Genomic DNA, 13,024 nt, shown 5'->3' with positions numbered 1-13,024 from the left:
GTCACATGACCTACTTATATCAGTACATTCATAACAACCTAAGCATTACGAAACATCTATTCAATCAAATAAGCCACACGTAGCAAATAAACCATTACATTTTTTTGTTAACCAAAGTCAACACTCTCATTGAACTCCGTACAAAACCTCCTTAAGTGAGACAAACAAAAAAAACTGCACCTGCTAGAGAAAACATATTTTGGGCCCAATTATCCCTCACGCCTTGCCTCTTCCTCTCTGCCGATTCTAATAATTAGCTGGTTGATAATCTGAATCATGTTAGTTACAACTGAGGTTGGATTGGAAGCCTACAGGAGGGCCAGCTCTCCAGTGACAGGATTGGAGAGCCATGTTTTAGAGTAAGGAACAGCCTCAAAAGCAAGAGCAGAAAACCCATCTTTGCACAATCTTGCTTCATTCTACATGCGGCGGAACATTGTTCCTTCCCGTGCATGAAAAATCACAAGAATTTATTTGATACAGGACCTCACACCAAGCTGTTTTCTGAATTACAACAGGAATCCTTTGTAACTTAAAACTATGACATTATTTCCACACAACCATTTTTACTCATCTAGGATAGCAATTACCCAAAACTTTATGAGACTTCATCTGACATGTAACTTTCATTCAAGTTTTACATGGAATTTTATGCAAGCGTCTCAAAACATTCCTGTGCATTTTGATCCAAGTGTAGCCTGGTACTGATAGACATTTTTTCCTATTGTTGTCAATGCAAGCACACTGGCTGGTTAAACCAAACCTCTCCGACATCTAAAGTATGGTGTGTCTGGTTTTTACAGCTGCTGTGTCCTGTGAGCTGCAGGGCCGTGATTACAGACTGCAGCAGCCAAGCCCGCTGCAGAGCCATGCCGCACTGTGAAAACCCAACCCAATGAACAGGCTTTCATCTGGGCCACCACATCAAACCAGTCGGTTAGCTGATCATGCACTGGATCCAGACCAGCAGGCTAGAACTGGGGGTGGGACTGGGGATGGGGAGCTGGGCTGGAAAAGCTGGGGTTTTGCTTGAAGAATTATTTGGGGACCTTGGCTTCTAATCCAAAATGAGAGGGAAGGTTGGGAAAAAATGTATATAATAAAATACATATTTAGGACACATTTAGCTGATAATAAGCCAAGGAGTTCCAAAAAAATGATTTATTCAATGAATTTGAGCGAGAGGATGACCATTAGCCATGACAGTGACTCACTGCAATTACAAACTACACTCAAAATAATATGTCACTCCACCAAGATAAATATTATCTGTGTACAGAAGATTTTTACAGTTAAATCAAATGGTGGCATCCCTGGTGTTTTACAATTTCAGCAAACCAGTTTGAGGTTTCACTTGTACTTTTCATGGTTACAGTGCGCAAATGTCACATCCCTCACAAAACCGTTCCTTCTCCAATTGCCAGACGACACAAACATCTTACTAAGCCAAGACCTTTATCAAAGCTACTTTACGGGTAAGTGTGCATAGTTTAATAAGCCGGTAAATGGTAGGGTGTCACTAATTTACACCACTCCAAAAGGAAGGGACATGTTCCCTGGGCGATAAACAGATGCTGGGGCAGATGCAGAGCTCTGGAAATAGATTGCAGGAACAGAAGCCACGCTCCGCTCTGCAGCACTCACCCCTCATTATAGAACACCAAACTCACGCCAGGCAGCGAGCCAGGTTACATATACTACTACTGGAAGCTGAAACGATCCTTTGTGTCCCTGGATCTCCTAGATCCACTACAGATCCAGCGCACACACCACAAAGTTCCCTCAGGAAAAATAAACCTTTTAAGTCTAAGGCTAGTTTACTAGGTACTGATGGGCATATGAGTATTCATTGAATATCGCCTGCATTACAGTATGTAGTTGAAAGCATCATCAGTTCAACATCTAATTAAACACAGGGTTATAGGGTTTAGCTAAAAAAAAGTAATTATCCACAAATGGGGTAATGAAATTATCCCCATTCATTAAAAAAATACAAAATAACTGAACATATATACAGTTCAAATCTGCGTAACCTGCTTCCTGTTCTTCCCAACCAAAGCAAAGAACATGAAATATACTTTAGTCAATGTTTACAAGTGAACTAACAATGTTCCTACCTCCCGCACGCACCACCTCAACTCTAGAAATAGCTTATGCAGACTTTCCGCCACCTAGACTAGCTTGTGGAAGTGTCTTTATATAGAACTCTGAGTGAAACTCTAACATTTCAAACCTCCTCCTATGGAACCACCAACTCCATAGGAAAAGGAAAGATTAACCACAAATATTCCCTCTGAACCCCCCTCCCCCTCCCCAAAAAAACACACAGATATCATCTCTAACAAGATGTCACATAGCTCGCAGTCCCTTGCATGTCACATCTGCCATCGCCTACAGACTATTCCATGTCACTTGTTTATGAAGGAATGTGAAATTAAATCTCAGCTCACCTTCACTCCAGCTGGTCCAACAAAACCATCCTTTCCTACCGGCCCTGTGTCCCCCTGAACAGAAAACAACATCATTTCAGTTATAAAATGCTGTATAGTAACCCCTGACTTCCCTCTGACCAACAAGCAAACTGATACTGTACTGTTATCATTGGATGTTTTGTTGTACAGAATAGGGTTGGGCCAACATGATTAAATCAAATATTGTGATGTTTTATATTGCCGTTAAGTGCTTGGCTATTTGAACTTTACAAATCAAAAAACTGTTCAGTTTTATACGTTAGGGCGTTGTGTTGAAAATGAAAATATGAAGTCTAAATGAATCAACTAAGCTTGATTTTTTTCGCCATACTGAGGTTATTTAATGAGAATGTGACTTTAATATAAAAATAAGCATAAAAATTGCAGTCTGGATGTATCTAGTCATTAACGGTGTAAAGTTATTAACAACGGATATCACAATATATTGTAGACGAGGTCTCCTTAGATATCGCCCAACCCTAGTACAGGATAAATAGCACTTCTCATACAGCGAAGAAGAAAATGCTGTTGAATACCAGACAGTTCCACATCGTACACAGTTATGAACATGAAGGTCAACATACATAATAGGTGTATACAAGCTTACATGTGGTCCATGCTCTCCTGGTGGTCCCTGAGCTCCTGCTTCACCTGGACTTCCCTGTACATATGAAAATGTTGGAGAAAAAATGTCTGCATTAAAGAGTCAACAAAATATAGCACCACATTCAATTGCCATAAAATATTTCTGACAAAGTTTGTCTCTTACCTTTTCCCCTGCAATTCCTGTGGCCTCCAATTGAAGTTGTCTCTCAGTTCCCTACAATGGAAACAGTCTTTTAAAACCCTTGTCCATTGGCACCGCCACCATTATATGGTCTTTAAGACCTGACTCCCTCGGAGTATGTAGTGTGTTATTAACGTAGTCTGAGAATACGTCTATCGTCTACAAACACTAAATTAAACTGGATATTGGCATTTTGTTTTCATCATTCATGTCTACACTACTTGCACCTGCTTAGTAGTCTGCCTATTATGCTGGGCTGCTCCCACAGCCGTGTGTGTGTGTGTGTGTGTCTCTCTATAATTACACTTTTTTAAAGGGTCATGACTCACTGTAGGTCCTGGAGGGCCAGGTCTGCCTTCAAGGCCTGGTGCTCCCGTGTCACCCTGCAGCCAGGATGAATCAGCTCAATCACAAAGACATGACCTCAATTCAAAACTACAGTAACATAAAGGCCCGGGGCCTTTAGATCTAATAGCGAAATCAAATCCAATTCTATTTGTCACATACACATGGTTAGTAGATGTTAATGCGAGTGTAGAGAAATGCTTGTGCTTCTAGTTCCAATCATGCAGTAATATCTAACAAGTAATCTAACCTAACATGATGAGCCATACAAAGAACTATGTGATATGAAAATGATTTGTTATAGTATATTGTGAACCTATCTCATGATGCTTACTTTGGCCCCATTGAGTCCTGCTTCGCCCTTATGCCCTGGTATGCCCGCTTTGCCCTAAGTTGAATAATGAAACCAACATTACAAACACAGTAGCAGTAAGTATAATCAGCAAAATGCAGAAATTGTAGTGACATATATTTCACTCACATTGTTCCCATTCTTCCCGAGTTCTCCTGCCATTCCACGTTCACCTGGCTTCCCCTTCACGAAGGAAATGAGTAACAATTCATCAGAATCACCATACTGTATGATTGATCCTCATGTTTTGAAATGAGATATATTTCAGATAGATAGCCAGTACTCACAGGCTTACCGTCAGGACCAGGTGGCCCCTCCCTCCCTTTCTCACCTCGGAAGCCCTACAGGGTTCAAACAGACAAGCTATGAACTAGAGATTTACATATAGTCATCCATCTGGTGGAGTTGGCATTTTGTTCTGTACAGCTGTTTTGTCATAAATCTCTCAATCAATTTAGGATTGAATTATTTATGATTGAATTCTCACCATAGGCCCAGGAAGACCAGGAGGCCCAGGTTTCCCCAGAGGGCAGTTACAGCTCTCCACTGCTGCAGGTTGTCTGTCCAGAGGACACTGGGAGCAGAAAACGATTTAATATAACAGGAACAACCCAACAAGTCTACAAATGTAATGTAATAATTACAATGTAATGTAAAGACAGACAACCAACAAACATACTCACCCTGTCATCCTCCTGTATAGAAATAAATAGAGAACGATAATGATATGAAGATGAAATTATCTTTACCCCCTCCCCCCCCCGCCTTCAATAGAAACCTTCAGTGACATGTGGAAGTAAATTATGAGTCTCGTAGTTACAGTATCATTACACTCACCACAGAGTATATTTCACACGCTGTCTCTTTCTCACTTTGCTCTGGATCGCAGTAAAGCCTCAGTTTTTGTATCTCAATCTAAAGAAGGATTACAAGACAAACATAGTCATGTTACCGTGTCATTATAGTAAAAAAAGTTCATCTAAATATAGAAGCTCCCTTAAAATGAAAGCAAACCATTATTTGTACATTTTTGGTTGTTGCATTTCTTTAAGTTTCCACAACACCCATTGTTACTCACAGGAACAGTTGCTTCCATCTTGACCTTCTTGGCGACCTGTATCTTTCCATTGATGTAGATGGGAAATACAGGTTCTAGTAGCTGCTCCTCTATCTGCATGTCGTCCAGGTAACAGATGATACGTCTGGGTTTAACAAGCAGCTTCAACTGGTGCCACTCTGAGTCAAAGAGTTTCTGTAGAAAAAGTTAAACTTGCTGAGTAGGTAACTACTATTTCAAAACATAAAGAACTGGTTTCCCCAGACACATTTAACATGCGTTTTAGTCCAGCACTAGGATTAATATGTGTCCAGGAAACCAGTCCAAAGGTGTTGGGGGTCGTTATGTCAGTGTGTTTCTATAGACCTTAATTCCTCTGTCATTGAAAATGACACACTGTTCTTTCTTGTTGACACTGGTGGTTGTGCTGGTGAAGATGACAGACTTCTCCAGTCCATTGAGGGTCACAGCGAACTGTTTCAGCCCGTCCTGAGAGAGCACTCTGATCAGGTCCAACTTCAAATGGTTGGTGGGGCTCTTCAGGCGTAGAGTGGCCACAAACACATAGGAGGGAGGCAGACCCTCGGGGAAGATGGCCCTGGAGGATCAATAAAAATGGGTTATACTGTATGTAGAAGTGTGTTACAGAAATCTCATGTGAGCTCTAAGGAGTTTACTGTCAGAGTGTGTGTGTGTGTGTGTGTGTGTGTGTGTGTGTGTGTGTGTGTGTGTGTGTGTGTGTGTGTGTGTGTGTGTGTGTGTGTGTGTGTGTGTGTGTGTGTGTGTGTGTGTGTGTGTGTGTGTGTGTGTGTGTGTGTGTGTGTGTGTGTGTGTGAACGGTCGGTCCCCCTACCTGGTGCTGTCGGTGAGGTCCAGTCGGGGGCTAAGCAAGTAGGAAGTCTCTGACATCAGCGAGCCCTGGACTTTCTTTGCTTTCATGTCGATCTGCATTCTGGACAGCAGCTCAAATCCCTTTACATTGGCTGTTCCAGGAATCTGCATTGGGCACACAGACTCTGAGAGAGAGAGAGAGAGACAGACAGACATAGAGAGCAAGTCAGTTTAGACCACAGTTATTTCATCTTGGAGGTTTATGACACATGCACTGTGTATTATGGAAATGTCTCAAAATAAGCTATCTAAGCTATCATTAGCCTCAGGATCCCAGACTCACCCTCACACAGCTTCTGCTCCATGGCGTCTCGGATGTTAGCGATAGAGCTGTAGTCCTCAGCGTAGAGAACATATGTAGAGGGAGGATTGTTGGCCATGGACACCAGTTCGGTGTTGGTGATCTCGTTGCCCACGCCCACAGCGAACAGGATAATATTCTGGGCCTTGGCTTCCACGGCTGCGTCCACCACGTCGTCCTGGCTACGGCCATCTGTCAGCACCACAGCAATGCGGTTCCTGGCAGGCTGTGTGCGGTTGGAGGACGGGAAGACGTGCTGCGTGGCAAATTTGATGGCCCTGCCCGTCTGGGTGTTGCCCCCCAGGTACCCGATGGTGTTGATGGCGCTGACCAGTTCCTGGCTGCTCAGGTGTTTGCCCAGCGGAATCTCCAGACGGGGCGTGTCGCTGTACTGGACCACGCCCACCTGGGTGTGACGGGAGCTCACGTCAAAGCCTCTGGTGATATTGACCAGCCATCGTTTGGCCAAGTCAAAGTCTGGAGTGCCCACGCTGGAGGAACCGTCGATTATGTAAACCAGGTCGTTTGATGCTGTGCTACAGCCTGGAATCAAGGAAAGAAGAAATCTTACCCACCTCGCTGGCTAACGACATCAAAACCCGTCTTTATAAATCTGCATTAATATGACAATATTGACATTATAGGCCTGTGTACAGTAGTAATATTAGTTAGAAATTGCAGGCACAATGTTAATCATTGTCATTAATTGCAATACATAAAAATGTATTTACCCGCTTGAACGTCAACATCTTCCACTAAATGATCTCCCCTCAGATGTGGAAGGAACATCCATGTTAATACGGATCCTAATATCCATTTCTTCATTGTTGATCAACAGTACTGCAAAGTTCTCCTTGAACTAAATAAAGATGGAGGATACAAACTAAATGGCAAAATACATATTTTAGTAAATATGTAATAAGCTAGCAAAACATGATTAAGCCAATAATAGCAAAACATGTAAAAATGACTTTCAAAGTCCTATGCGATAAATTTATGTTATACCCAAAACTGCACATTATTTGTACATGTTTTGCAGGAATATCGATTTGACTTTTGCCCATTACTCCAGTACATTTTTAAGAGAAACTTTAACAATTGTTAAGACAGTTATCTTACCTTCACTCTTTACTCATCAGCTGCCAATATACCACTCATCAATGTAAATGCAAACAGTCCTGCAGTAACACAGCGCGTCTAGATTTACTGAAACAGGCTACTTACTCCCTGCTGTACAAGATGACAGGCTGTAACGTCGCTAGCAGACATGAATAGATGTTCCTGGAAGCCTTTTTATACCAAACCAAACTGTGACGTGGTCCTGAGACTTCTCAATGAGAACCTAGTGGCTTTGGGTTGGGATGTGGATTATAGGGGAGTGGTTACACCCAGCCTCTGAAGCATGCTTGTCTGCAGCCACCTGAGAGAGGTACTGTAGCGTCAAATCTGTTGCTGAAATCATATACTGCTTTATAGGTCAAATATACTTTCTTGTTTATCTGGTTCCATTTTGTGGAACAGACGGTCAAAAGCCCTTGCTGCTCAATCCAAAGCTCCCATTGTACATTGTGGTAGTTTAGCAGACACTCTTATCCAGAGCGACTTGGAAATGTTTTTTGGGGGATTCAGTTCATTTGCATGGCAAAGAGGGACTTTTGAATTAATTGCAATTCATCTGATCACTCTTCATCACATTCTGGAGTATATGCAAATTGCCATCATACAAACTGAGGCAGCAGACTTGGTGAAAATTCATATTTGTGTCATTCTCAAAACTTTTGGCCAAGACTGTACATATGGACGAGCAATGTCAGAGCAATACGGACTAAGATACAGTACACTAGTATAGAAAACAGTATACACACATGAGATGAGTAAAGCCAGTATGTAAACATTAAGTGACTAAGATACAGTCATGTATGCAAACATTCTACACATGAGATGAGTCCCAGTATGTAAACATTACCCACTAAGATACCCACTAGTATAGAAAACAGTATACACACATGAGATGAGTAAAGCCAGTATGTAAACATTAAGTGACTAAGATACAGTACACTAGTATAGAAAACAGTATACACACATGAGATGAGTAAAGCCAGTATGTAAACATTAAGTGACTAAGATACAGTACACTAGTATAGAAAACAGTATACACACATGAGATGAGTAAAGCCAGTATGTAAACATTAAGTGACTAAGATACAGTACACTAGTATAGAAAACAGTATATACACATGAGATGAGTAAAGCCAGTATGTAAACATTAAGTGACTAAGATACAGTACACTAGTATAGAAAACAGTATACACACATGAGATGAGTAAAGCCAGTATGTAAACATTAAGTGACTAAGATACAGTACACTAGTATAGAAAACAGTATACACACATGAGATGAGTAAAGCCAGTATGTAAACATTAAGTGACTAAGATACAGTACACTAGTATAGAAAACAGTATACACACATGAGATGAGTAAAGCCAGTATGTAAACATTAAGTGACTAAGATACAGTACACTAGTATAGAAAACAGTATACACACATGAGATGAGTAAAGCCAGTATGTAAACATTAAGTGACTAAGATACAGTACACTAGTATAGAAAACAGTATACACACATGAGATGAGTAAAGCCAGTATGTAAACATTAAGTGACTAAGATACAGTACACTAGTATAGAAAACAGTATACACACATGAGATGAGTAAAGCCAGTATGTAAACATTAAGTGACTAAGATACAGTACACTAGTATAGAAAACAGTATACACACATGAGATGAGTAAAGCCAGTATGTAAACATTAAGTGACTAAGATACAGTACACTAGTATAGAAAACAGTATACACACATGAGATGAGTAAAGCCAGTATGTAAACATTAAGTGACTAAGATACAGTACACTAGTATAGAAAACAGTATACACACATGAGATGAGTAAAGCCAGTATGTAAACATTAAGTGACTAAGATACAGTACACTAGTATAGAAAACAGTATACACACATGAGATGAGTAAAGCCAGTATGTAAACATTAAGTGACTAAGATACAGTACACTAGTATAGAAAACAGTATATACACATGAGATGAGTAAAGCCAGTATGTAAACATTAAGTGACTAAGATACAGTACACTAGTATAGAAAACAGTATACACACATGAGATGAGTAAAGCCAGTATGTAAACATTAAGTGACTAAGATACAGTACACTAGTATAGAAAACAGTATACACACATGAGATGAGTAAAGCCAGTATGTAAACATTAAGTGACTAAGATACAGTACACTAGTATAGAAAACAGTATACACACATGAGATGAGTAAAGCCAGTATGTAAACATTAAGTGACTAAGATACAGTACACTAGTATAGAAAACAGTATACACACATGAGATGAGTAAAGCCAGTATGTAAACATTAAGTGACTAAGATACAGTACACTAATATAGAAAACAGTATATACACATGAGATGAGTAAAGCCAGTATGTAAACATTAAGTGACTAAGATACAGTACACTAGTATAGAAAACAGTATACACACATGAGATGAGTAAAGCCAGTATGTAAACATTAAGTGACTAAGATACAGTACACTAGTATAGAAAACAGTATACACACATGAGATGAGTAAAGCCAGTATGTAAACATTAAGTGACTAAGATACAGTACACTAGTATAGAAAACAGTATACACACATGAGATGAGTAAAGCCAGTATGTAAACATTAAGTGACTAAGATACAGTACACTAGTATAGAAAACAGTATACACACATGAGATGAGTAAAGCCAGTATGTAAACATTAAGTGACTAAGATACAGTACACTAGTATAGAAAACAGTATACACACATGAGATGAGTAAAGCCAGTATGTAAACATTAAGTGACTAAGATACAGTACACTAGTATAGAAAACAGTATACACACATGAGATGAGTAAAGCCAGTATGTAAACATTAAGTGACTAAGATACAGTACACTAGTATAGAAAACAGTATACACACATGAGATGAGTAAAGCCAGTATGTAAACATTAAGTGACTAAGATACAGTACACTAGTATAGAAAACAGTATATACACATGAGATGAGTAAAGCCAGTATGTAAACATTAAGTGACTAAGATACAGTACACTAGTATAGAAAACAGTATACACACATGAGATGAGTAAAGCCAGTATGTAAACATTAAGTGACTAAGATACAGTACACTAGTATAGAAAACAGTATACACACATGAGATGAGTAAAGCCAGTATGTAAACATTAAGTGACTAAGATACAGTACACTAGTATAGAAAACAGTATATACACATGAGATGAGTAAAGCCAGTATGTAAACATTAAGTGACTAAGATACAGTAGAATAGTATAGAATACAGCATATACATACGAGTTGAGTAATGCCAGATATGTAAACATTATTAAAGTGAGTAGTGTTCCATTCCTTAAAGTGGCATGTGATTCTTAGTCTATACCAATTGATCACATTTTGGCTGAAATTTGTGAGTTACCTGGTAGTGTTTCATAACGCATTTATCCAAGACAAGAGTAGGTCTATACAGTGTTTGGTGTGCTGCTAAATGACTTAAATGTAAATGTAAATGGTGTAATCTACTGAAGCAAACTACAGGGCCTGGTGGATTGTAATGAAATACTGCCATCTGTCGACAAAGATAAGAAAACTCATACAGAATAATTACAACCCAATTTATTTACATGACCTTTATCTGAGATATTGAATCTGAAAACTACATTGTGAGCAATATTGTGTGAATATATTTCAGTGAACTGCGCGTTTAACAGTTTCATGCCACATATAGCAAATATAATTAAATAAAATGTTATAGAACGGAATAATAATGTATTGAAACATTTATTTTAAAAAACATGTTGTTAGCGTTCATGAGCGAATATAACTCGGGTGCAATGAGTTATCACCATTATCACCACCCGATGTCCTGGTAGATGAAGTTATGACCCAGCAGCAGCTAATGAAAGTTAGGAGGGGTCAGCGATGCAATTTCGAGTGGTATAGTCAGGAGCGCTCGTAAATATTACCGTTCTCCTAACAGCAGGATATTGTTGGCAGCACGATCGCTGATTTTTGTTAAACATTTTTTTAAAGAGTCCCCCTGCAAAGACATGCTAGACAGCAATAACAAATGTATTTTTGTACTTTCTAAAGAAATGCTGATATAAATAATACTTTTTATATTGTATGTCAAATGACCCATTTATTTGTTCAACGGTGATTGCAGCCACCTTTGAAAAACGTCATTGATAATTTGATATTGTATTAATTTATACCAGAATGTCTTTAGAAAGTGTACACCAATACTGGTATGTTGAAAGCTATCTTGTAAGCTATATTTAAATAAATATACTTTTAATAAAATACAATTATATGTCATTGAAATAACTCAATAGAGCCTGCAAAACTTAAATGAGTCACTTGTGCTGGGCATTGGGTTTAATAGAGCGACCCTGCCTCACGCTTCCTGCCTCACACAGGAAGCGGCGCAGGTCCTAATCCAGGCACTTGTCATCTCCCGTCTGGATTACTGCAACTCGCTGTTGGCTGGGCTCCCTGCCTGTGTCATTAAACCCCTTCAACTCATCCAGAACGCCGCAGCCCGTCTGGTGTTCAACCTTCCCAAGTTCTCTCACGTCACCCCGCTCCTCCGTTCTCTCCACTGGCTTCCAGTTGAAGCTCGCATCCGCTACAAGACCATGGTGCTTGCCTACGGAGCTGTGAGGGGAACGGCACCTCAGTACCTCCAGACTCTGATCAGGCCCTACACCCAAACAAGGGCACTGCGTTCATCCACCTCTGGCCTGCTCGCCTCCCTACCACTGAGGAAGTACAGCTCCCGCTCAGCCCAGTCAAAACTGTTCGCTGCTCTGGCCCCCCCAATGGTGGAACAAATTCCCTCACGACGCCAGGACAGCGGAGTCAATCACCACCTTCCGGAGACACCTGTAACCCCACCTCTTTAAGGAATACCTAGGATAGGATAAGTAATCCCTCTCACCCCCCCCCCCCCTTTAAGATTTAGATGCACTATTGTAAAGTGACTGTTCCACTCGATGTCATAAGGTGAATGCACCAATTTGTAAGTCGCTCTGGATAAGAGTGTCTGCTAAATGACTTAAATGTAAATGTAATACAATGTGCTGGTGACTCATTACTCCACCCACTCCATTCACTGCAATAGAATGTATATGGAATTACATATTTGTTTATAGAGAAAAATAATAATTCTCTGCAGCGGTAAAAGTGGGGTTGGGAATAATCAGTAGTATGGTCTGTAGAGTCCATATATGGTTTTATTTCTTGGGCAACTGACGTCTAAATATCCAGCAGTACTTTTCACTCGACTCATTCCATTGGTCCCATAGTGTATTCCATTGGGACCAATGGTATGGCTGGAGTAGAAAGTGCTGCTGGGTATTTAGACCTCAGTCCCTCAAGATATGACACCATCTATAGATTCCATAGACCCAACTGAGTGATCCCAACGCCACTTTTACCTTGGCACATAGAATTGTTTTTCTCTATAAGCCAATATGTAATTTATAGGCCTATAATGTATTGCATTGCAGTGAATGGAACTGGTGGAGGAGAAAGTGCTACTGGGCATTTAGACCTCAGTCCCCCAAGTAATAACACCACATATAGTAGATTCTACAGATCCAACTGAGTATTTCCAAAACCACTTTTACCTCAGCACATAGAATAGTTCTCTCTACAGCCCAATGTTGTGAACATAACAATATGAACATTGTATTTTCGATAGTGATCTTAAATGTTTTTA

General features: G+C 40.0%; 1 protein-coding gene across 2 annotated transcripts in view; it reads right to left on the bottom strand.

Annotated features, from left to right (window-relative positions):
• Nucleotides 1-13,024, bottom strand: part of si:ch211-106n13.3 (vWFA and Collagen domain-containing protein) — a 34,018-nt gene that overhangs the window by 18,778 nt on the left and 2,216 nt on the right. Inside the window, exons 1-16 of one of the 2 annotated variants that reach the window (XM_046321159.1) lie at nucleotides 7,324-7,509; nucleotides 6,936-7,063; nucleotides 6,187-6,747; nucleotides 5,866-6,028; nucleotides 5,379-5,610; nucleotides 5,034-5,207; nucleotides 4,793-4,870; nucleotides 4,639-4,650; nucleotides 4,443-4,529; nucleotides 4,243-4,296; nucleotides 4,085-4,138; nucleotides 3,938-3,991; nucleotides 3,588-3,641; nucleotides 3,241-3,291; nucleotides 3,079-3,132; nucleotides 2,451-2,504 (exon numbers count right to left, since the gene is read on the bottom strand). In XM_046321159.1, the coding sequence (XP_046177115.1) occupies nucleotides 2,451-2,504; nucleotides 3,079-3,132; nucleotides 3,241-3,291; nucleotides 3,588-3,641; nucleotides 3,938-3,991; nucleotides 4,085-4,138; nucleotides 4,243-4,296; nucleotides 4,443-4,529; nucleotides 4,639-4,650; nucleotides 4,793-4,870; nucleotides 5,034-5,207; nucleotides 5,379-5,610; nucleotides 5,866-6,028; nucleotides 6,187-6,747; nucleotides 6,936-7,029 (1,776 nt within the window). In that variant the 5' untranslated portion in view covers nucleotides 7,030-7,063; nucleotides 7,324-7,509. Of the gene's footprint in view, nucleotides 1-2,450; nucleotides 2,505-3,078; nucleotides 3,133-3,240; nucleotides 3,292-3,587; nucleotides 3,642-3,937; nucleotides 3,992-4,084; nucleotides 4,139-4,242; nucleotides 4,297-4,442; nucleotides 4,530-4,638; nucleotides 4,651-4,792; nucleotides 4,871-5,033; nucleotides 5,208-5,378; nucleotides 5,611-5,865; nucleotides 6,029-6,186; nucleotides 6,748-6,935; nucleotides 7,064-7,323; nucleotides 7,510-13,024 lie in introns of those variants that run through there. The other variant, XM_046321160.1, reaches the window with a different exon arrangement.

The sequence above is a fragment of the Oncorhynchus gorbuscha genome, linkage group LG22, assembly GCF_021184085.1.
Source record: "Oncorhynchus gorbuscha isolate QuinsamMale2020 ecotype Even-year linkage group LG22, OgorEven_v1.0, whole genome shotgun sequence".
Taxonomy (NCBI): Eukaryota; Metazoa; Chordata; class Actinopteri; order Salmoniformes; family Salmonidae; genus Oncorhynchus; species Oncorhynchus gorbuscha.
The sequence above is the reverse complement of the archived record's forward strand: the minus strand, read 5'-3'. Positions and strand labels throughout refer to the sequence as shown.